This window comes from Rhinatrema bivittatum, chromosome 12 (assembly GCF_901001135.1).
Source record: "Rhinatrema bivittatum chromosome 12, aRhiBiv1.1, whole genome shotgun sequence".
NCBI lineage: Eukaryota > Metazoa > Chordata > Amphibia > Gymnophiona > Rhinatrematidae > Rhinatrema > Rhinatrema bivittatum.
In genome coordinates, this window is record NC_042626.1 from 66,903,392 (window position 1) to 66,926,421 (window position 23,030).

Consider the following 23,030-nt stretch of genomic DNA (forward strand, 5'->3'; position numbering starts at 1 on the left):
TTGGGTTGATTTGGGTAAGCTGGCAGCTCTAACCCGGAGTTAACATCCATTCATGGGAGGGCTGAACACTTAATGGTTTCATTCCTGGGAGTTACCAAACAGTAGCTAAAATATAATGTGAATCTAGAATCAACTGCTGGTTTCAGTCTAAACCCAAAAGGGCACCATCTTACCCAGGTCAGCCTGAAGGCACTAATCCAGGCCTAGTTTTGTCCTATCGCATGTATGCAGTGGTCTCTTAAGAACAAGCAGCTTAAAGACGGAAACTTTAGACCCCGTCTGGATTTCTGACAACCCCATCCTGATGCATTCTGGTATCTGAAGTGTTGGTTTCAAATGGTAGAAGTTAAGCACTAAGATATAAGTTAACAAACCAGGATGGGCCAAAAATCTCCCTCCTTGAAGAGGATCACTTGTCAGCTCTGGAACAATAGCAACTACTTGGAAAATCTCTCCAGGTTTATCAGGAGAGGTGGCAGCTCTACACCTGGGGGAGTTGCACAGCACGATTGTAACAAGGAGTGAAGCCGGATTAAATTGTCTAAATAGGATCACTAACTGCACCTAGGCAGAGTCAACTGAACAAACAGATCCAGTTCTGGTTTTGCCCCAGGTATGCTTGGACTTGTAGTTCTGAGTTGGCTGTTGAAATCTTTAAGAAGCTCATTAGTGTTGTTGCTGTGTTAAACTTCTTGAATGCATGAAAATAAAAATATTCATTTCCACACATTCAAGTTGACTAGCCCTATAGTGGTTATTCAGTGGAGTGGTTATATTGTAGATATCTGGATTCTCTGTGATTTCTGTATGAAATTGGACTTGTCATATTATGGTTTTAGTTCGATGCTCTGTAATGTTGCATTGGGCCTTCGGGGAGGGGTGGAGTATATATTTGAATAAATGAATTAATACAATATTTGTTTAGAGGGTTTTATTTCCACGTGGAAGAAATTCAGAATTTCAGATCCATGCATGGTGCAAAACTAAGCTGGATCAGTTTATGTGGCTGACCTGGGGTGTGGTGGTGACCCTAGTCTGCTCTGTACCACTCTGCATATACCCTTAGGGCTGTAATAAAATACACTAAATCATACACCATAAGGCCTGATGGGACGAAAAAAAAAATTCCAGCTGTAAAAGCTGGCCTGGATCACATGACCTGGCGATAGCAGGTAACCCTTGATCACCAACAGTTCAATCCAAAGTCTCACTCCTTTTGATGTGGAGCGGAATGCCTGTTAAAAAAAAAAAAGTATTTTTCTCACCGTTCGGACACCTGAGGTACATTGTTTCAATTTTTTTGTTAACCTTTTAATACAGATTTAAAGTTCAAGCTTCTGGCCGGCGCTGACGATTTTGCGTCCTGTGAGCAGCGCTCAGGTGCAGGCAGCGCCGTGGGCAGCCCACCGCCCGGCGGCGGGGTCCTAGTGCTGCCCGGAAGTGGCTGCCGGCTGTTGACGTGTTGCTGGTGGCAGGGGAGACTGGCGGCATGGACGCGCTCTATCATCAGACCAACAAGTGAGTGTGTGTGACCCCCTCCGACCTTCAGGGGCTCCCCGCAGTCTCACCTCAGTTCGGGTTCCAGCGTCCCCTCCACCCCTCTTGCTCCGGGAATTCCCTCCCTCCCTCCCACTCGTCTTGTCCTGGATCAGGGAACCCATTTACACCTCTCCCCCAGGCGCAGGGGCTCCAGCCTGGACTCTGGTAGGGACCCTGCTCGTCCCCCTCCCTCCCTCCCTCCGCCTTATCGCAGGACCTTCCTCCTTTCCCCACATGTCCGCAGCCAGCTACCGTCGTTGCGTGTGCTTAGCTGGAGAAGCTAAGATTTACTCACATTGTAAATATTGTATATATGTAAATATTTTGTTTACAAATAAAATAGAATCACCCTTACTGCAGGATATTGGGGTGGGGAGAGGGAGGAGATGGACGGATGGCGGCCCGAGTGCCCTGTAGGTGTTCATGACCTGGTTACCTCTCCAGCATAGACGATCTTTTACTGCTGCCGCTACTACTATGAACAGGCTTTTGAATCCTGAGATTTATGAAAGGGACTATTATAAATTAATACATCCATACGATGTATGGTGGATTGGGGGCGGGGGATGGTTTAAAATTTAAAACTTAAGAACATGCCATACTGGGTCAGACCAAGGGTCCATCAAGCCCAGTATCCTGTTGTATAATTTGTATTTTTTAATTGAATCATAATCCACTTTGAGAGCTAACAAAAGACAGAGAAGAAGTAAAATAAATACTTATTTTTATAGTGAAGTTAGACGTATGTGGTGTACAGATACACATAAGAGAATGTCCCTGCTTTGTGGAATTTACAATCTAGTCAGGACACACAGACAAGACCGAGGAACGTCAAAGCATTGGCAAAATGAGCACTTTATAATTACAGGTGAAAGTCCAAGCAGTCATCTGCCTCAGTATGCCGATGGCCCTGGGAAGTTTTCCCGCAGCCTCTAGGTCTGGATTTGCTTTGATCAAAGCATGGCACTTTTAGAGATTATGAGACAGGAAGTGCTTGGCTCCAACAAAAACAGAGAAAGGGAAACACATCTGTCCCAGAGCTTTGTTACCATTTTGTTTTGAAAGAGCAGCTCCGGGAAACATGAGTTTTGAGATAAGTTACTAGGTCAAGGCTTCTGTTTTATTGTATTACATTTGCTGCAGAACATAAGCATTTTTTTTGTTAAAAAAATAAGTTCTAGAGGTTCTGAGGGAAATGAGATGGGCTATGAAATGTAGGGGGAAAAAAAGAAGCAGGTAAGACTCATCTAGTCTTTGCCCAATTTAATTCCCAGTGGTTTGCTACAGACCCCAGCCGATCTCCAGATTTCCCTTCACATCTTCGTAACTAGGATCCTCTGTGCTTATGCTAGGCTTTCTTGAATTCAGTTACTGTTTTTAAGGAGCAAAGTTTGATGCTAGCAAAGGAAAATAAAAAATATAAATTAAAAAAAAAATGGAGCCCAGAGGGGTGTCCTGGAGTCCTCCTAAAATGGCAAGATATCATTTTTACCATAGTAAACCCAAACTATTTGATTAAAAAAATCATGTTTAGTTACATTCTAAAGCATTTTGCCATTACTTAACTTTGTGTACTTGAAGCACAACCACTCAAGCTGCAAAGTGTTACAAGAAAAACTCTCCCCTAGAAAGATACTGCTCATGCCTTCACCAAAAAGTGTGGCAAGTATGTTGGCAGTGGTGAGTTTCAGACTTCTCATCCCATTCCTCTAGGAAAACCTTATTCCTTCATAATATTGACTGTACAAGGTGAACCAAAGGAGCTTGGCTTTTTTCTAAGCATTATCGGTTCCTCCAGCCTGGAGATAATGCAGCCATAGCTTTATTTGCTGAATGCAGGTTGCCCCAGGGATTTGAGGTAATATTTCTCAGTAAGAAAAAACAATTCCTTTTCCCCAGTGACTTTTATTGGCAGGGCTGCTGTACCAACGGGTTTCTTCTGTTTTGTTGCTAATAGAAGTATGCTAAGTATCTATTTAATATATATTGAAGTGAAAAATCAATTTATAAAGCTGTCTCCTCTGCCCAAGATTAAATAATTTTAATAACCTTTAATCCCAACTGGGCCCTACCAGACTGCAGGTATTAAGCATGAGTATCTAGGCAGGATCCAAGAGTCACAATTTGAGGATGATTCTCATTTTAAGTGTGGAGAAAAATATGTTTGTATTTTTAGATTTAATTCTGAAAGATATGATGCACTGCTGACCCATATCAATACAAGTTGCCTGCTAATCAGATGACAACAAAACTTGTGTTTAATTGTAATATTGCCCGAGATCCTCTGTTTGTCTACTGGAGCTGCTGTTGATTGCATTTGACTCTTATTTCCTCTTGTCTCCACTAGGCAAGTCCATGAAGTACAGTCACACATGGGGCGCCTGGAGACTTCAGACAAACAATCTGTGCACTGTGAGTAACATATCCAGAGACTTAAGCATAGTCTAACTTGCAAGCGACTGGGTTTCCTATTAACTTAGGTGGGTCACTGGTATACAGGAAGTAAATTCACATAAACCAGAAAAGGACGTCTGGCGGCTCTGTTCCTATATATTATAGCATTCCAGCCACCTGCTGCCTTCCACATTATAATGGGTGTTTGTGGACAGCTGGTTGAGGCCGGTTTTCCCAAATAATCAACAAAACATGATTAGTAAGAATAAAAGATAGGAGCTTAGGAAACCATAGAATAACATTGCTCATACTATCCCTTTTTAAAATGGTAAACATGAACATTGGCTAAATCAATTCCCAGTGTAAAATACCATAGGAAAAGCAGAACCTTTTAAGCCCTTAGCAGCACTTTGCTGTAGAAGTTTTTTCTTGCTGCAGTAACTTGGGTGAAGTCTTGTAAAATTGTTTTCAGAGTTGGTTTGGAAAGCTAATAAGCTTTTGGTAAATTACAAATAAAAGAGTAATGCAAGCTAGCCCTCTTATGTTGTGTGATGCTTGGCTTTATACCATACAACTGTTTATATTTTGCCGTAAAATAAATTTATCGTCTTGGTTGATTATCCTTGAAAATACGTTTTGTTTATACCAAATGTTCAAAGGTGGATTAATTTAAGTGGAACCAGTGAGTTGAAAGTTAAATTTACTGCTTCATTACTGGTGGGCCTGAATCAGCAAAAGTTTCTCTTTTTAGCACTTTTCAACATGAGTTAGGAAAGCGCTGATAAGCTGGTTCAATTCATCCACCTGTCTGAAAACTGTACAGATTGATTTGAGATGAAGATCCCCAGCAAGTAACAGTATTGAAAATGACATGAACCTGATATGGTGGAGGTTGTTTTCCAGAAGGTCACATTGGAATGTGCTAGAAAGTTTGTGTGTGTACATGGTTTTGACCGCCCATGCTTTTTATTCTCGGCATATCTTATGATAAAATGTTGCCGCCTTATTCTTGGGTGTTGAATACCATGAAGTCAGTTTGAGAGGCTATGGTATTTGTGGCGTGCAAAAGATGAGGTTTCAAGACATATAGAAACATAGAAATGATGGCAGAAGAAGACCAATAGGCCCATTCAGTCTGCCCAGCAAGCTTTCACCCTTATTTTCTTATAGTTATCTGTTTCTAAGACCTGCTTGCAACTATTGATGTAATTTCAGCTTTGTTTTTTTAAAGTTTAAGAATGCTTTATTGATATTCTATGTAAGTACAATATGTCAGCAAACACAAAATAGAACAATTCTATGTGAAAGAAAAAAACACAAATATGTGAGGAGCTGATAAAACAAATCTATGACAGAGCATAAGAAGATTTAACCTGTGTTGAATTAGGAATAATCACATAATACAGGTGAGCAGTAATATATTTCAAAGCCCAAATAGGCCATTGTCCACACATACATATAAATATAGCCCCTAGGCATATTTACTCCACCTTGTCAGAGTTTAAACACATTTTTTTTAATTTTCAACACAGCCCAGTATTATATTGTTCAGCTTTTTCCAGCTATACCCAGTGTATGCAAATCTGTCATGCTTATTCCTTATGAATATCCTGAAAACTAGACTGGCGGCTGCATGGACACCAGGGCAGGCTTGGGAAGCCCCAATGGAAAAGCTGCATTTATTTAAAGGGTTTACACAAGTTCAGCTGATTCTGTCTCCGTGTTGGCTATCTGTATTCTCACCCAGTGGTGGAAAATGAGGTTCAAGCCCGAATTGACCAGATCTTCAGTAACCTGGAACGTCTGGAAATCCTCTCCAGCAAGGAGCCTCCCACGAAACGTCAGAATGCAAAACTGTAAGTCTGACCATATTTTCCTGGCAGATTGGGAAACTGGGGTGTCCATAAGGCTGGAGTATTAGCAGAGCAAAATGCAAGACACCCCCCATTGCATAACAGTTTGATCCATTCCAGAGTTTAATATTAGTTTAACTTAATTGTTTTTGGAACTGCACAAATGTAGCTCCGGATATCCTACTTATTCAGGTGTGACTGATTTAAGAAAATAATGAAAAGCAGGACTGGCTGAGGCTTATAAGAAACCTTACAGTTTGTCCTATTCGTCCTGTTCTTCTGTTAACTATCTTTGTTCCAGGTATGCCGAGTTTGCAGTGCTTTCCTGGTCTTGCAGTTTAATATTTCTGTCTATCAAGGATCTCTTCAATCCCTTATTGAGTCAAAGTGCAGGAAGAAAAAGACCCTTCTTCCCAGTACCTCAATGCAACATTTCAAGGGGCCTGTTGGTCTCGTTCAAGGCTAATTAAATGATCTAGCTCCTATTCATGAGACATGGGGCATGTGTGCAATAACAGAAAATAATTCATCTGTAGGGAGGAAACTGTAAGGCAGGAAGGTTGGCTTTCACTCAGCTAAGGCTTTCTTTACACTGCTTTGAAAGTCTGAGAAGGAATCTGCTTTCTGTTTGTTCAGAGACCCCCAAAAACATGAGCATAGTGTCAAGCCCCAGGGCCCAATGGGCTGCTTCCCTGTGTTTCCAGCAGGAGATTTGGGATGGATTTTCAGGCTGACAGGGACTGAGTGGAGCTGTAGAAATAGCACTCTGGGTCCCTGGTGGGGGTGGGTGGGAAAGGCAGCCAGTGACTGCCCTGGTGGGGAGACAGAAGCTGGGGCAGGCAATGATAGCTGTATCGCCTTCCAGTGCCGTTGTGGTCAGCTCGGCCTTTCATTCCTCCAAGGCTGATAAATAGTGCTCAGCCTCTCTAAGAGGGATGTGATTTTCAAGTGTGAAGCATTGAGTAAATGCAGTGTGGTAGTGGAAGGAAGTGGAAATATATTATCTGTTCTGTTAATGTCTCTCTGTATGAAGACCAATGGAAATCCTGATAGCTTGGGTTGAATGGGTTTTAGTGGGAGGGTAACGTACTCCCATCAGAGTGGCACTAATCTACCATTTCCATGGAGAATCTGAGGCATCAGACTAAGGGGCCAATGCAATAATTATGCGCAGAAAGTGGATGCTGAACAGTCCGTGCCTGCTATCTTAATGCGCCCCCGGGGGGCACCATGCAATATTTAAATTAGGGGGTCACATTAGCAAGGAGGCGCTAAGGTCACTCGCACGCCCCTAGCGCCTCCTTGCTAACGAGAGCCCAATCCTAGTCGGCCATCCTCTGGCAAGGAGAACTGACACCAAGTTTGTCAATTTTCCTAAACGCTGCACAGGAAATGGACGCTTCTCAATTGAGCGTCCGTTTCCGGCACCCGACTGCCGGCGCTTTTTTTTTTTAAACTTGTTCACTTTCATTTTTCCTCCTACTTAATATCGCAATCATTAAGTAGGAGGCAATACAGAAAAGCAGTTTTTTCTGCTTTTCTGTACTAGTTTTTCTGCTTTTCTGTACTAGTTTTTCTGCTTTTCTGTACTAGTAAACTAAAAACTAAAAACTTTTCTGTACTAGTAAAGTAAAAACTAGTTTACTAGTTTTTCTGCTTTTCTGTACTAGTTTACTAGTTTAGAAATTCTGATAAATAGGAAGATATCCTTCCTATTTATCAGAATTTCTTTGCCCCCCCCCCCCCCCCCCCCCCCCCCGTTTAGATGGATAACCTCTATCATGCATACCACTTAGTTAATTATTTATTGTATTTTCTACTCTGTTAATTGTATGTTTTTAATGTTCCTTATATAATTATATGATAATTGTAAAGCCTGTTGCTCAGTTCTGTTCTCTGTAAACCGACGAGATGTTCCCAACGTTCGTCGGTATATAAAAGCTATTAAATAAATAAATAAATAGTTTTAGCAGCGCTTAGCTATTAGTACCTGCTCTGGGCAGGCATTAAATTTTGATTGCTAAATGTGCGTCCTAGATGCACTTTTTTTTTTTTCTTCATCGGAAGATGAATGTGATGAGCACTATTAGATTCACTCCGTGTTGGACGCACATTGTAGAGGCGCTATACCTCTTACTGCATGAGGGGATTAGTTAGCGCCTCTACAACCCACGTCCAACTGCGGGTTATACAGTGCACTCAGCTGAGCACACTGTATTGCATCGGCCCCATAGCGTGTGATGCTGTCCATTATCCTGTCTCACACTAGGCACAAGCAGACAACCTTTTGTGTAAGATTTCTTTCTATTTAAATGGACAAAATCCTCTTGACCATCCCCTGTCTTGAAAATGTTTAGCGGAGCAATCTGCTTTTAGATGAGAGAAGCTGAGCAGCAGGACAGACAGACATTCCCTGCCTGCTTTAGAATGATTTGAATGCACCTTTCTTGCAACATAGCCAAGAATTTTTTCTTTCTTTATTTTTTTAAATATATCTTTGATCCCCTCCTCGATTGAAATTTGAATGCAAGATTTTATCTCCTGTTGCACAGAAGGTTCTTAATGAAATTCTGATCTCATGGTAAGCGATTGATTCCTGGCCATAAAATTATTTTAATAAAAGTACCTTTTAAGATGTTCTGCAAATCACTTCTGATACTGCCCTGAGGCTGGTTGGGAAGTTTGCAGGGAGCCAAAGGTCACAAAGAGTTCAGTGAGTGCTGAAATGAACTCCGCAGGAGTTGGATCTTAGCAAGTACTAGTGGAAAAACAACTTGAATCCTCTCTGCGCTTCTCAGGGCAGTTCTTCCTGCAGGGCTGCTGTGAAGTTAAAATATCAGCTGGGCAACCAAGCAGTGGCCAAATCCTTTCTACCCCCTTGCCTGTGTTCCCAGTATGGCGAGCCCTAAAAAGAATATAAAATTACCATTCCAAACAGAGTCATCTGCCAGCTGCAAAGATCAGGGGAGTCATCCGAATCTTCCCTCTGAACTACATGTCCCATCCCTGGGCTCTTCCCTCTCTGACTCTCACTGCGAAACAGTCACCAGAGCTGTAGCAGATCAGTGGGCAAGTATTTAATTCCTGTCACTTGCCCTTCTGCACGCCTGACTAACCTCTGGCTATGGGACCTGGGCTTTGGCACATTGCAGGTGTAGCTGGGTTTTTTATCTTGGCCACAGATTGGGGAGACCTTTTGGAAAGTAGGAGTTGAGTTATGAAAGAGCGATTGTGGATTTTGATTGAAAATAGCTTTTGGTGAACTTCTGGGTCCTTCACACTTTCCCGCAGATAAGCCGACTGAATTAGCCTTGCTGTCTGGGGACGTCCCTCCGGGCGGCTAGGCAGAGCTTGACAAAGCTGACAGAGCTTTGCTCTGTGTGCGACTGAGCGTCCTTTCCCGCGCGGCACCATTTTCTCCTCAGTCTGTTCTTTCTGTGCTGCAGGCTGCACGCAGAGCTTTTCCTCTCTGAGAGATACCGTTTAAAAAAACAAAAAAAAAAAAAACAAAAACCCAGAGGAAGCATGCCGCCGAGAACACCTGGTTTCACATTCTGCCAGTGCGCCCAGATAATGTCTGCCACTGACGGGCACAACTATTGTTATTTGTGCCTCGGACTGGACCAAGACCAGGCAGCATGCCGGGACTTCGGCTGCATTTCCCCCCGGGCCCAGCACCAATGCGCCACAAAAATCATCCAGCTGTGGAAGGGCAACTCCAGATCCTAATCTCCCAGCTCGAAGCGCCGGTCGGCCCACTCCTCTCTGGGGTCCAATCTGGATCACCCACGAAGTCCAAGAGGGCCTCCTCCGTGGGACCAACAGACAATTAGCGAGGTCAGGTGGGCCAATCCTCAGTCCCCCAGTGCCTCCAGACCAGCCAGGCATGGAGAGCGTCGGGGGACGCGCAGCACATCCACCAAAGTGATCTGTCATCTGGCGCTGGAGCCCAGCGCACCCATCTGATGTGTCGCGCCGTACTAATGGCCTCCCAGCTTGAAGCACCACGCGCATGAAGTGCTGTCGACGCATGCGTCCAAATCGAAGCACAGGGGAGATTCCATGCTTGAGACACTGATGCACCATTGCCTGAAAACAGCGGGATCGACGCAGGACGGCTCATCACCACACACACCAAAGCAGGCCCACGCTGCGTCATGCAGCTCAACGCAAAAGGCGCTTACATGCGACTGGGATCTACCCCTTACATTGCCAAAGACCTCCCGGGAACTGCTCCCAGCTGGGGAGCCGTAGGGGGCCATCATTCCCGATCTAGCTGATCTTGTTTTCTCTTACAGTGAGCTGACGTCTGATTATGGGTCCACGGGCTCCTCTCGTTCCTCAGACCGCGTTTATTTGGCTTTGTCATCGGTATCCAGACAGAAGAGAGCAGCGGGAAGTTTGCAGGAGCCCCTCTGGAAATGACATAAGATGTCTGCTTTAATAGAAAAGGTGAAGATCTGGTCCTGAGGACCTGACTTGTACATCCTGCTGGCAGCGCCTCCACCAAGGAATCCCCCAACAGAGGACTTGTCACTTTGCTCTGGGTGCAGGACCTTGGCTTCACAGGCGAAGTTGCAAATCTCCAAGAGTCTAACTCAATTCCTGTCCTCCATGGAGGATCAGGGGATCAGCAAGTCCCACATTATTCCATGTGAAGACTCCCTCCAGCGCAGGCCCCCTTCACCTCTCTGAGAGGATATCAGTCCCGACGCCCGGACCTGGGACACACTCTCTCTCACTTCTTACATTTCCAGTCTCCTCAACGGGGTATCCATCTGACCCACTGAAGGAGCAACCTGAGCCAGCCTTCCCTCCAGAAGACCTCCCCTATTCAGAGTTCATAGAAAAGGTGGGCTCCAGATTTAACATGAAATATGCCAGACCCTTGTGCTGAAGTTTTAAAGATTCTGAAGATCTTTGATGCGACAGCCAAACCAACCACCTTGCCTTCACATGCAGTGCTAGATGAAGGCTTGAGTCCCCCTTCTCAGTGCAAACGACTCTTGGAAGACCGACCTCAGGTTCCGGATGCATCCATCTCCATTCCTCAGCGTGGTCCAGCTACCACACGTAGCCATAGTGTTTGAGTTGGCCATGAAGAGGGCTAAAGAATCATGCCTACATTCGAACACCCCTCCGGGACACGACTGTAAATATCTGGACGACTTTGGCAGGAGAGCGTTGCAGGCAGGGATGCTGAATGTGAAAATCCAGCAACACCAATTGGCTTGAGTGATGAATGTCTTCAGTCACTCAGGCCACACTTCCATTCCGCTTCGCTGGAGGAAGCCTCGCCACAACAATTCCATGACATGGAGGAGGGTCTGCGGCATTTACTGCACACAATCTACAAGGCTTTTGAAACATCCGCTTGTACCACAGCAGGAGCCATAGTTGCTTATAGGATGGCGTGGCTTAGGGCTAGCACCATTTGTGAGGATGTCCACGAGAAACTGGCCAACCTCCCCTGTCTCCCGACATCCTCTTTGGAGACTAGCTGCATGAGACTGTGGCCCAATTAAAGGAACAAAACATAGCGGTGTTGCTGGCGTCCCCCATAGAGCAACCCTCGACCAAATAGTATTACCCTGCGTACAGGAAGGCCTACTTCCAAAGATGACCGTATAGGCCATATGCCTCGTACTGTCTGCCGCCTTACCCTCAGACCTGGTCTCAGCCATTGCAGCTGTAGCAGAATCGCCGCAGGTGTTGAGCCCAAAGACAGCAGTGCCTACCTCCAAATAACAACACAAAACCCAGCAGGGTTTTTAGAAGCACCTGGGCCACTTTTGCTGCTACATACAAGGGGGAGAATTTCCCATTTCTACCGCTCTTGGGAAGCGATCACCTCCGACCGCTAGGTACTCAACATTGTCAGAGAGGGCTATTTGCTGCATTTCAAGAACACATCTCATCTTCTCCACCATTTGAGCCCGTATCAGTCCACCTTCATGAGTTGTCGCTGGCTTCAGGAGGAGATCTCCAAACTTCTCCAGCAGCGTTCAATCTGGCGGGTCCCCAGCTCTCAGCTGGACTAGGGATTCTACTCCCAATGCTTCCTCATCCCCAAGAAATCAGGAGGACTCTGCCCGATCCTGGACTTAAAGAGTTCTTAACAAGTTCCTGAAGAAGGAAAAGTTCAAGATGACATCTCTCAAGCCCATCCTGCCCTTTCTATAACCCAACAATTGGATGTGTTTGCTGGACCTCAAGGATGTGTATTTTCACATCCCTATGCACCGTTCCTCCTGCGTTACCTGTATTTTCAGGTCAACAGTCGCCACTTCCAGTACAAGGTGCTCCCCTTAGGTCTCTCGTCTGCCCCGAGAGTCTTCACCAAATACTTAGTGGTAGCAATGGCCCACCTCAGGAAGGAATCCAGTTGTTTCCATACCTCGACAACCGGTTGCTAGTGGCACCATGACCAACCATCCTTCAGAACAGCCTACAAACCACAATTCAGTGCCTGGAGGGGAGACTGGAGAAATCCAGTCTCCCCTCCTGCGTTAGACTAATGCAGAACCTGCAGTTCATTGGGGCCCGCATAAGTACGGTTCAGGGCAGAGTGTTCCTTCCGGCAGACAGGGCACACACTCTGCACACCCTGGCCATACAACTCAGAGATTAAGAACATAAGAAAGAACATAAGAAATTGTCTGATCCAGCATGGCAATTTCTTGTTCTTTCTTATGTTCTTAATCTGGCAGACTGAAGTGTGAGATTTTGCTCACACTTCCGCCTGCCAGATCTTGACCCTACTGGGTCACACTGTGGCAGCCATCTATGTGGTGCCATGTACTCGTTTGTACATACGGCGCCTGCAGTGGGGGCTCAAGACACAATGGACACAGATTTCACATTCGCTGTCCCGGCGAGTAAGTCTAACCCACAGCATGAGAGTGGACCTGGACTGGTGGTTACACCCCGCATCTCTGCTTCGCTCCCCCCCCCGACTCATCAGTTAATCCTCACCAAGGACGCCTCAAGCAAGGGGTGGGGAGCCCATTTGGATCACGTACGAACACAAGGGCTCTGGTCCCGTTGGGAAAGTCTCCAAAAGATAAACCTCCTAGACCTCTGAGCAATCGGAAATGCAATACATGCATTCAAGAGTTCCTATTAGAGAGAACTGTCACAGTCCACAAGGACAATCAGGCTGCGATGTTCTACATAAACAAACAAGGAAGGAGGGTCTGGTTCCTGGGTGTTGTGCAGGGAAGCAGTGTGCATCCTAGAGTGGGCAGAGGAGCGCTCCATCATCCTTCAGGCAACCTATCTAATTGGTGTGGAGAACTCCAGAACGGACAAGTTAAGCAGAATCTTCCATCCGCATGAGTGGGGACTTCGGCAGGATGTGGTGGAGTCTCTCTTTCAAGTTTGGGGCATTCCACACACAGAACGTTTCGCCGGGAACGCAACAGGAAGGTGCAGACGTTCTGCTCGATCTATCCCAGCCAGAAACGACTTGTACATTTCTCATATCGTGGATGGGAGGACTTCTCTACGCTTATTCCCCGATCCCTCTCATCTCGAACTATACAGAAGTGTATCGTAGACATTGCCGACCTCATCTTTATAGCTCCGGCTTGGCCCAGACAACCATGGTACGCCTATCTTGTGCGTCTCTCCATCGAACCACCCATTCCCCTTGGCCACAATGCAGATCTACTGTCACAGGACAGGGGCACCCTGCTTCACCCCATGAACTCCTCACTGCACCTCACAGCGTGGAGGTTGAAAGGATGGTATTAAGCCACCTCCACTTGCCTTCGGAGATCCAAGCGGTGCTGGTGTCATCCAGAAAGTCTTCTACTAGACAGAACTAACCAGGCAAGTGGCTCAGATACTCTGCCTGGTGCGACGACAAGGGCGTTGACCCCTTTTCCTGCTCACCGGAACTCCTTTTACAGTATCTCCATTCCCTCTATCAAGTGGGACTAGCGGCAGCTTCGGCAAGGTCTACATCACTGCCATTGCAGCCTACCATCATCCCTGCAACGGCTTACTGGTGTCCAACCACCCACTGGTCTCCCGGTTTATGAAGGTCATTCTACGACTGTGCCTTCCAGTTCACAGGCTGCCTATTCCGTGGGATCTCAATCTAGTTCTAGAACAACTGACTCTTCCACCCTTCAAACCTCTAGAGACACTTACCTGAGGTATCTGTCGTGGAAGGTTTCATTTTTAGACGCTCTGACCTCTGCAAGAAGTCAGTGAGTTGCAGGCTCTGGTCCACTACTCACTGTGCCTGAAATTTCACCATGACAAGGTGACTTTATGGACACACTCCTCATTCCTATCCAAGGTATTTTCAGCCTTCCATATCAATCAAGCCATTACCCTACTGACTTTCTTTCCGAAGCTGCACAAGAACGAAGGTGAGAGGTGGCTCCACACGCTAGACTGCAAGCAAGCCTTGGCCTATTATAAATGTAGAATGCACTCTGAATCCAGAGACTCAAAACTATTTGTTTCTTTCAGCCTGAATGCCCCGGATCTGCCAGTCTCCAAGAGGACTCTCTCAACTTGGATTTTGCAGTGCATTCAGTTCTGTTATCATAAAAGATCAGAGACCCTGACCTGTTTGCCAAAGCCACATCAGGTGAGAGCAATGGCAGCGTTAGTGGCTCACCTGTGTGAGGTTCCAGTATGCAAAGTCACTATATGTGGTCCTTGCTCCATACTTTCACTTCTCATTGTAGCCTGGGTTGGCCACGTTTGGAAACAGAATGCTGGGCTTGATGGACCCTTGATCTGACCCAGTATGGCATTTTCTTATGTCCTTATTACTGTCTCGACCAGCAAGCTGCTGCAGATGCAGTGATGGGCAGATCCATACTCCAGTCAGGGACTGCACAAAGAGACTGTCCACTACTCTGGAGCAGGTTGAGAGCAGCATGTTATATTCAGCCTCGGGAACTGGGCCATGTTCCCCCAGGGGACCCTTCATTCTGCGCTCACAGCCTTTTGCTGGGGACTCCCAGACAGCATGGCTAATTCAGCTTGCTTATCTGCGGGGGAAAAAAGCAAGTTTGCTCACCGTAAACGGTGTTTTCCGTTGATTGCAGGATGAATTAGCCATGCTGACCCTCCTGCCTCTCCAGACAGTCTCCACTTCATGCTTCGCAGACATGCTTTGGAATGGACTGAGGAGAAAACTGTGCCACGCGGGAAAGGACACGCAGCCGCACACAGAGCAGAGCTCTTGTCAGCTTTGTCAAGCTCCGCCTGGCCGTCCCAGAGGAACATCCTCGGACAGCATGGCCAAGTCATCCTGCTATGTACAGAAAACACCGTTTATGGTAAGCAAACTTGCTTTTCTCTCATTCCACCTTTCCTCCCCTCTCACACGTTGGCCGGGTCTCCATAGCCGAGTGGACCAGCTGAAGTACGATGTTCAGCATCTGCAGACGGCTCTGAGGAATTTCCAGCACCGGCGCTACAACCGGGAACAGCAGGAGAGGGAACGGGAAGAGCTGTTGACGCGCACGTATACCACTAATGTAAGCATTCTCCGCGCTTGTCGAGGAGGGAAGGGAGAAAACGGTTTTCCCAGGTTTTTTAAAATTATTAATAAAGAGAAGACAAGCTGTTAAGGAATCTGTGAATTTTAACATTACGCTAAGGGAGTGATGGTATGAGGTGTCACACAAGGCATCTCTTAAACCATAAGAGATGCTACTTAAGTCTCTTTGCCAGCCACACTCAGGTGCATGGCCCTCCCACTGCTAGTGAGATGGCATTGATTGATTATAGAGGGGCTTTCGACAGTACCTGTTAGCCTCTGAAACGAGGCCACACTCTCTTGTAATCCCTTCAGTGTCGTGTCACTTTCAGACTCCCCGTGTTGTGGTAGAACATACCAGGGCTGTTGCTGTGCCATTCAGCATGCAATCGCTTGTTCTGCCCAGAGCAGGGGATCCTTTTTAATGCTTTCCCACTGATAGTGCTATAGGGAGAAGCCAGAGTTTCATGTACAAAACTTGACTCCTTGTATGGAAGTTTTATTTACTTTTGCTTTTACTGCATTGCATGTGGCTTTTTGATTTAATGCAAATAACTTGTAATGGGGACATAGTTAATTGGTTTAGGGATCCAGAATCTCACTTCCAGAACTGAATGGCTTAATGTAGAATGCAAGGATACAGAGCCTGTCACCTCTAGGACTGGAAGGCTCGGGAGAGGAGTACAGGGATACAGAGCCTGTCACCTCTAGGACTGGAGGGCTCAGGGGATGGGTGCAGGGATACAGAGCCTGTCACCTCTAGGACTGGAGGGATCAGGGGATGGGTACAGGGATACAGAGCCTGTCACCTCTAGGACTGGAGGGATCAGGGGATGGGTATAGGGATACAGAGCCTGTCACCTCTAGGACTGGAGGGATCAGGGGATGGGTGCAGGGATACAGAGCCTGTCACCTCTAGGACTGGAGGGATCAGGGGATGGGTGCAGGGATACAGAGCCTGTCACCTCTAGGACTGGAGGGATCAGGGGATGGGTACAGGGATACAGAGCCTGTCACCTCTAGGACTGGAGGGCTCAGGGGATGGGTGCAGGGATACAGAGCCTGTCACCTCTAGGACTGGAGGGCTCAGGGGATGGGTGCAGGGATACAGAGCCTGTCACCTCTAGGACTGGAGGGATCAGGGGATGGGTACAGGGATACAGAGCCTGTCACCTCTAGGACTGGAGGGCTCAGGGGAGGGGCACAGGGATACAGAGCCTGTCACCTCTAGGACTGGAGAGCTCAGGGGATGGGTGCAGGGATACAGAGCCTGTCACCTCTAGGACTGGAGGGATCAGGGGATGGGTATAGGGATACAGAGCCTGTCACCTCTAGGACTGGAGGGATCAGGGGATGGGTACAGGGATACAGAGCCTGTCACCTCTAGGACTGGAGAGCTCAGGGCATGGGTGCAGGGATACAGAGCCTGTCACCTCTAGGACTGGAGAGCTCAGGGCATGGGTGCAGGGATACAGAGCCTGTCACCTCTAGGACTGGAGGGCTCAGGGGATGGGTGCAGGGATACAGAGCTTGTCACCTCTAGGACTGGAGGGCTCAGGGGATGGGCGCAGGGATACAGAGCCTGACACCTCTAGGACTGGAGGGCTCAGGGGAGGGGCACAGGGATACAGAGCCTGTCACCTCTAGGACTGGAGAGCTCAGGGGATGGGTATAGGGATACAGAGCCTGTCACCTCTAGGACTGGAGGGATCAGGGGATGGGTACAGGGATACAGAGCCTGTCACCTCTAGGACTGGAGAGCTCAGGGCATGGGTGCAGGGATACAGAGCCTGTCACCTCTAGGACTGGGGGGCTCAGGGGATGGGTGCAGGGATACAGAGCTTGTCACCTCTAGGACTGGAGGGCTCAGGGGATGGGTGCAGGGATACAGAGCCTGACACCTCTAGGACTGGAGGGCTCAGAGGAGGGGCACAGGGATACAGAGCCTGTCACCTCTAGGACTGGAGGGCTCAGGGGAGGGGCACAGGGATACAGAGCCTGTCACCTCTAGGACTGGAGGGATCAGGGGATGGGGGCAGGGATACAGAGCCTGTCACCTCTAGGACTGGAGGGCTCAGGGGAGGGGTACAGGGATACAGAGCCTGTCATCTCTAGGACTGGAGGGCTCAGGGGAGGGGCACAGGGATACAGAGCCTGTCATCTCTAGGACTGGAGGGCTCAGGGGAGGGGTACAGGGATACAGAGCCTGTCACTTTTTGATAGTGACCGAAAGATCCAACTATTTATTGGCCATTGGTAAATGAGTTGCTCCTGTATCTCTATTCCTCTTAGCATTGAAGAGAGAGGCCATGGAAGGGTACATTTAGCCACTGCATCCTCTTGTTCCGAATGTATGGCAGAGGCTCGCAGTGTTGCTGCTCACCCTGTATCCCCCCCTTTGGGCAGAGTGCAGACTCTGTGGTTCCCGTTTCCCTTACTAAAGTCACTCGTTGGTACATCTAGTCTAACAAAGTGGGATAATGAAGACGCTGCATTTCTTACGCAGGACTCTGACACCAGCATCCCCATTGATGAGACCCTGCAGTTTAACACCTCCTTGCACAATGCCCACAGAGGTATGGATGAGCTGCTGGGCAGTGGGAGCAGCATCCTGGACGGACTGAGGGACCAGAGGAGGACACTAAAGGTGGGGGCGTGGGAACATCTGAGCACTGCATTGTCTTGTGGGGAAGGGTACAAGACACAACTTTATCTGGGGATTGGAAACCTTAGGAGGGGGAGCATTCTTGGGTTATAGAAGCACTGATCTGGGAAGGCTGGGGGAGGAACGTGAAAATGTGCTTTTCTCTACTTTGAGCTTGCTCCCTTTTTTATGTTTGCTCTTTAACTTTGAAGCCGCTTCCCCTTAACGTTCCTCGGTTAAGTGTGTTGCGTTGGGTGCAAGAGGAATCCCAGGACAAAGGTGGATGGGGAGAGGCACCGGGCGTAGAGCCCTAAGCCCATGAAAGAGACGGTGCAGAGCTGTAACCTGAAATCCCGTGCTCCCATCACTGCCTTGCCTGCCTGTGGGGCTGTGCTGTTAGTTCCCTGCTTCTTAGCTCCTGCCTGCAGGGCTCATGCAGGTTTGGGGTTATTTGTCCTGGCTGAGCACTGGTGCTTGCAGCGTTTCTCCTTCTCGCACACTTCTTTTGTGCAAGTAAGGGGGAAATAATCACCTGCCCAGCACTGACCAGGAAGTAGAAACTGTCGTTTTGCTAGTTGATGAAATTAAAAGAAATCTCTTGCAGATTGTGTCGTGGCACTGACCAGGGCCTGCTGCACCCCCAAACCAAAGCTGACCCCTGTGACTGTGTTAAGTTTTTTGTTTTTTTTTTTCTTCATTTTTTGGCCACTTGTCACTAACCTGTGAAACTGGACAGAAGTGTCGGGGATGGATTTGTATGTACACTGGTGACGTGCGGTGTTTGTTTTTGTTTCCGGGGACAGTCTCCCCAGAGCATGCAGCAATAGGGCTGGGAAAGTGTCTTTCTCTCGGTACAGAAGTCCTTGGAGGCAGCTGCCCTCCTGGGCTGAGACACATTCCAGTGCTGATGGACACCGGGAAGTGGGCATGCCTCGTTACCGGGCTGGGGTCCCCGCGAGCGGCAGAGCCCAGGCATCGCAGCTGAGTGTGAGTGTGAGAGAGAGAGAAACTGTTTCTCTCAGTGGAGAGTGGACATTTTATTTGGGACTTTAAAAAAAAAAAAAAAATTTTTATTTTATTTTTATTTTGGGTGGCAGCAGGTCTTTAAGTTCAAAAGGATGTTTCCAAAAGTAACATCAGTCTGTTAAGAAACGGAAATCAAAGTGGGCCAGTAGTATTTATTATTTGTATGGCGCGGTGACCCCACTACCCAAGTTATGTGCGAGATATGAAATGAGTGAAACAGAGCAGGCACTTAAAATTCTGGTAAGGCTACACAGAATGGGGGAAGCAGGAGGGCTGGGCTGGGGAGTGGTGTGACTCGAATGTCTGAGAGAAGCCTGTTCCAGGGCCTGGGATGGAGGAGATGAGGCACAGCTGGTGCAGTGTGGGGTAAAAAGGTTGCTGCTTGCCGGAGAGCGATGAGCTCAGGGGGGCTGGTGGCAGTGCAGGGGAGAGGAGAGCTAGTCGGGAGTGAGACTGGGAATGCATTTATAGGTGAAGGGCAAGACTTTAAACCTAGATCCTGTACTTCATGGGGAGCCAGCGATCTTATGTGAGAGTGGCAATGGGAGGAGGACGGCGGGAGTTAAAGAGGGAAGTGGGAGATCAGGCGGCCGCAGTAATCCAGCTGGGAGCAAAGAAAGGAGCCATGAAGTCCAAGATAGCCAGACATCAGAAGGCAAGGAGGAGCGGATTTTGTGCATATTAATGAGCGGCTGGCAGAGGGTGCAGCAGATAGATCAAAGCAATGGGGGACACGTTTCACAGAACTGATAGATCGGAAACCAAGCAGAAGATAGGTGATGGCTGGGAAGTGAAGAAAGGATAGAGACCCAATCTGTTTTAATCTAAAAATATCTGCAAAGGAATACCTGTCTGCATATAAATGTAATAAGTGAATATATATATTGTCTATGCCAGCACCCTCCCTCTCCTGCTACGATTGGACCTATTAACCCCTAGAAGAATCCCTGCCCCACGTGTACACTTAACCCCAAATGCAGCACGAGTAGAGGGTGGCGTCGTCACTGGAGCACGATGGACAAACATCTGTCTGGGAAGGCTAGGGGTAGAGGTTTCCAAACCTGAGCTGATGTCCCCACAACTAGTTGGGTTTTCAGTATGCAGGACAGAGAAGTGCATACCCTGCAAACCCACTTCCCAAATATCTCATCCTCTTTATTGTAGATATCCTGAAAACCCGGTTGGCCTGTGGGGTCTTGGGGACCACTGGTTTAGTTACAGGAGATCTTACCAGAAGGCTAGGGCCCCTCAGGCCCTATTGACAGTTTTCCTTCACCTCCCATCTTTTGTCAGGGTTCTCTTGTTTTATTTTTCACAACTTGCTAACACCCTGCAGCTTCCTGGGGGTAGTCTCTGTCACTCGTGGGCAACTGTGCCCCTTTTGAATACCACACAGACTTCAAAAAGCCAGGAGGCAAATGAATCAACGGTGTTAAATTTACAAGGTCCTTCGTAAGAAACATGTGGACTCATCCGAATAAAACTGAAGACCCAAGTAAATATAATTCTTGGTCCCAAGAGTTATTTTTTTATATATACAAATTCACCCAAAATGTGTCAATTTGTGCAAATCAAAATCGGAAACTTGGCCGTAGAAACCAAGATGCCCCATAATATTAGGATAAACAGCTGTCGGGCAGTTTTGCATTTAAAGTTGCTGCTGGTTCTTAAACATGGCTGCACACCAAGCGTTGACATAGAGAAGAGCCGCCAGCTTCAGAATTGGGCACCCAGCACCAGGGAAGGCACGTGTTGGCATGCTTACGCTAAACGTGGCTCAGGGAAGCCGGACTCCAGCCCTGCCGGCCTTCCAGTCCAAGATGGTGACCCTGATGCTATTCTGCTCTCAAGGCCATGACCTCCTAGACACGGTCATGGGCAGGACAGGTGCCTGCTTCGTTTTGTGTGGGAGGTGGATGTTGATCTTGCTGTTTTATGCGTTTCAGGGCACCCAGAAGAAGATCTTGGACGTAGCGAACATGCTGGGCCTGTCCAACACGGTGATGCGGCTGATTGAGAAACGGGCCCTGCAGGACAAGTACATCATGATTGGTGGGATGCTGCTCACCTGTGTCGTCATGTTTCTTGTAGTCAAGTATCTGACCTGAGGTGTGTCCCCTCGCCCCCGCCAGACTCTGCGTCCACCCTGAAATGGACGGACAAACCCACAAGACTCTCTACCCTGACCAGGATGGGAGCCGTGCGATGTTCTGAACAAGTTTCCTATGGTGCCACGGGCAGCATGCACACCTGACTGCCCAGATGCCCCCGGCTAATCTGGGAAGAGACTTCACTCTCTCGAGAGGCTCCTGCAGTCTTTTGAAACTGCAAGCCCCCCTTCCCCACCCTAGTTTCCCATTTCACACCTGGTATTTGTGGTGTAGCAAGCCTTCCTTATCAAAATGTTTTAATAAATAGCAACTTATTGTGACTAGTTCAGTGGAAACATAATCACATGATGCTGGGAGCTCCATTTGCTTTCCTTTGTTTTGTGAGCAGCACATCTGGAAGGCTGGATGAAAACCCCCAGCATGGTGGCCAGCCAGCACGAGTTGTGTCTTAGCTATCCCTGGGAGCTGAGTCAGGTGGTAGCTTGCATTTTTTTTTTCCTGGTGTAGTTGCTGTAGTGCCACATTGCTTGTACTATGAATTTAGTTGTAGTTTTGCCTTTCTTTCCTATTCTCTTATCTTTTGTCTTTACCCTTAATTCTGATTTTTTTTTATAAAAGGATGCATTATGTCCTATATCTCCATTTTTAATATCTTCCTCCTCTGGAACGTGTCAGGGTGATGCCTCTAGGGGTATCTGATGACAGACAGTACAGCAGCACCTCCATTACTGTAACTTTGCAGGGGGGAAGATAGCGGAATAGGAGTATAGCTTTCCAAGTTCAAACTCTTGATTTCTCTCAGGAATGAAACGAGCCTAAAAGAGAATGTAACATTATTTTTTTAATCATTTTTTTTTTCTCTAACTCCCACCTGACTTGGTCAAAAGCCATTTCTAAAAGGTTATTGCTGCTTTAAAACTCCTTCATGCACAGCTCTTGGGTGCCGTCTGCCACATGGCAGCCTACATGCAGGTCTGTGATGGTGAAAGGTGCAATTCTGAAAACAAGCCAAATTATTATTTATGATAAAATGCAATATCAGAACCTTGGCATTAGAATTTGGAGGTAAGTGAGAGGAGCACGGTTTAAAGTATTAACCAGTCGCAGTATTGAATAGCTGTGGGACTCGGGTGCAGTCCTTCAGAGCCACGGGACTGGCCTACATTTGTGTCTTTGGGGCTGTGCTAGTGCCTAGTCCTGCCTGGTGCATTATAGAGAGTTCCTTGTTTCACCAGCCGCCGCCCAGGTTGGGGGGGACTAGTTGGTTTTTTCTCCCGCTGCCAGAGGCACATGTCCATGCCTTTTCACAGACCATACTAATGAAGGTGTCCCTCAGAGACTGCACAGTTGCTTGCAGCGGTGTCAGAATAGCTGTAGTGCACCAGCTGCACTTTAGTGCTTGAGTCCTAAGCAGCAGCTGCTTCTGGCATTCCAGATGTGGCTGTACTTTTCCCAACTAACCATGAATGGGACTGTGTATCTCAGTTGTCTGCAGGGGAGAATGCTAAGGTACAGTTCTTCCCTTGCCGTGTAAAAGGTTTGTGGTTTTCCTTGCTGTGGTAGGCCACAAGCTGGTATTGGAGTGGAAGGATCCTTGGTTTTTCTTTCTTTAAAAGGATGGGGCCTGTGTCGTTCTGTGTTTGGTTTTTTTCATATATGCAGCCTTCACTGTATAAAAGATTATTTGAATAAATTACATGTCTTTTTAACTTTAGTCTCCTGAACTGGAACTCATAGGCCCTTTCGTGTCTGTCTCCTCTGCCTCCCCTGAGTGAGAAGGTGATGTATGAGTGTTCCTAACTCTGGGTGCCTTGGGGAGTCAAATCTTAGACTTAGTTTTTGGGTACTTGCCAGGTTCTTATGGCCTGGATTGGGCACTGTTGGAAACAGGATGCTGGGCTCGATGGACCCTTGGTCTGACCCAGTATGGCCTGTTCTTATTTTTAAGACTGTGT

The 23,030-nt window shown here is 47.4% G+C and overlaps 1 protein-coding gene across 3 annotated transcripts; it reads left to right on the forward strand.

Moving 5' to 3' along the window:
• Nucleotides 1–1,332: 1,332 nt before the first annotated feature.
• Nucleotides 1,333–22,784, forward strand: GOSR2 (golgi SNAP receptor complex member 2). Of its 3 annotated transcripts, none has more exons than XM_029572445.1 (6): nt 1,340–1,518; nt 3,887–3,951; nt 5,681–5,789; nt 15,160–15,292; nt 17,801–17,941; nt 20,911–22,784. In XM_029572445.1, the coding sequence occupies exons 1-6, from the start codon at nt 1,490–1,492 to the stop codon at nt 21,070–21,072; spliced, it is 639 nt and encodes a 212-aa protein (XP_029428305.1). In that variant the 5' UTR covers nt 1,340–1,489; the 3' UTR covers nt 21,073–22,784. The 3 variants fall into 3 exon arrangements, with proteins under 3 accessions (XP_029428307.1, XP_029428305.1, XP_029428306.1); XM_029572446.1 differs by lacking the exon at nt 1,340–1,518 and adding an exon at nt 1,565–1,704; XM_029572447.1 differs by lacking the exon at nt 17,801–17,941 and having other exon boundaries at nt 1,333–1,518.
• The last annotated feature ends 246 nt before the right edge of the window (nt 22,785–23,030 follow it).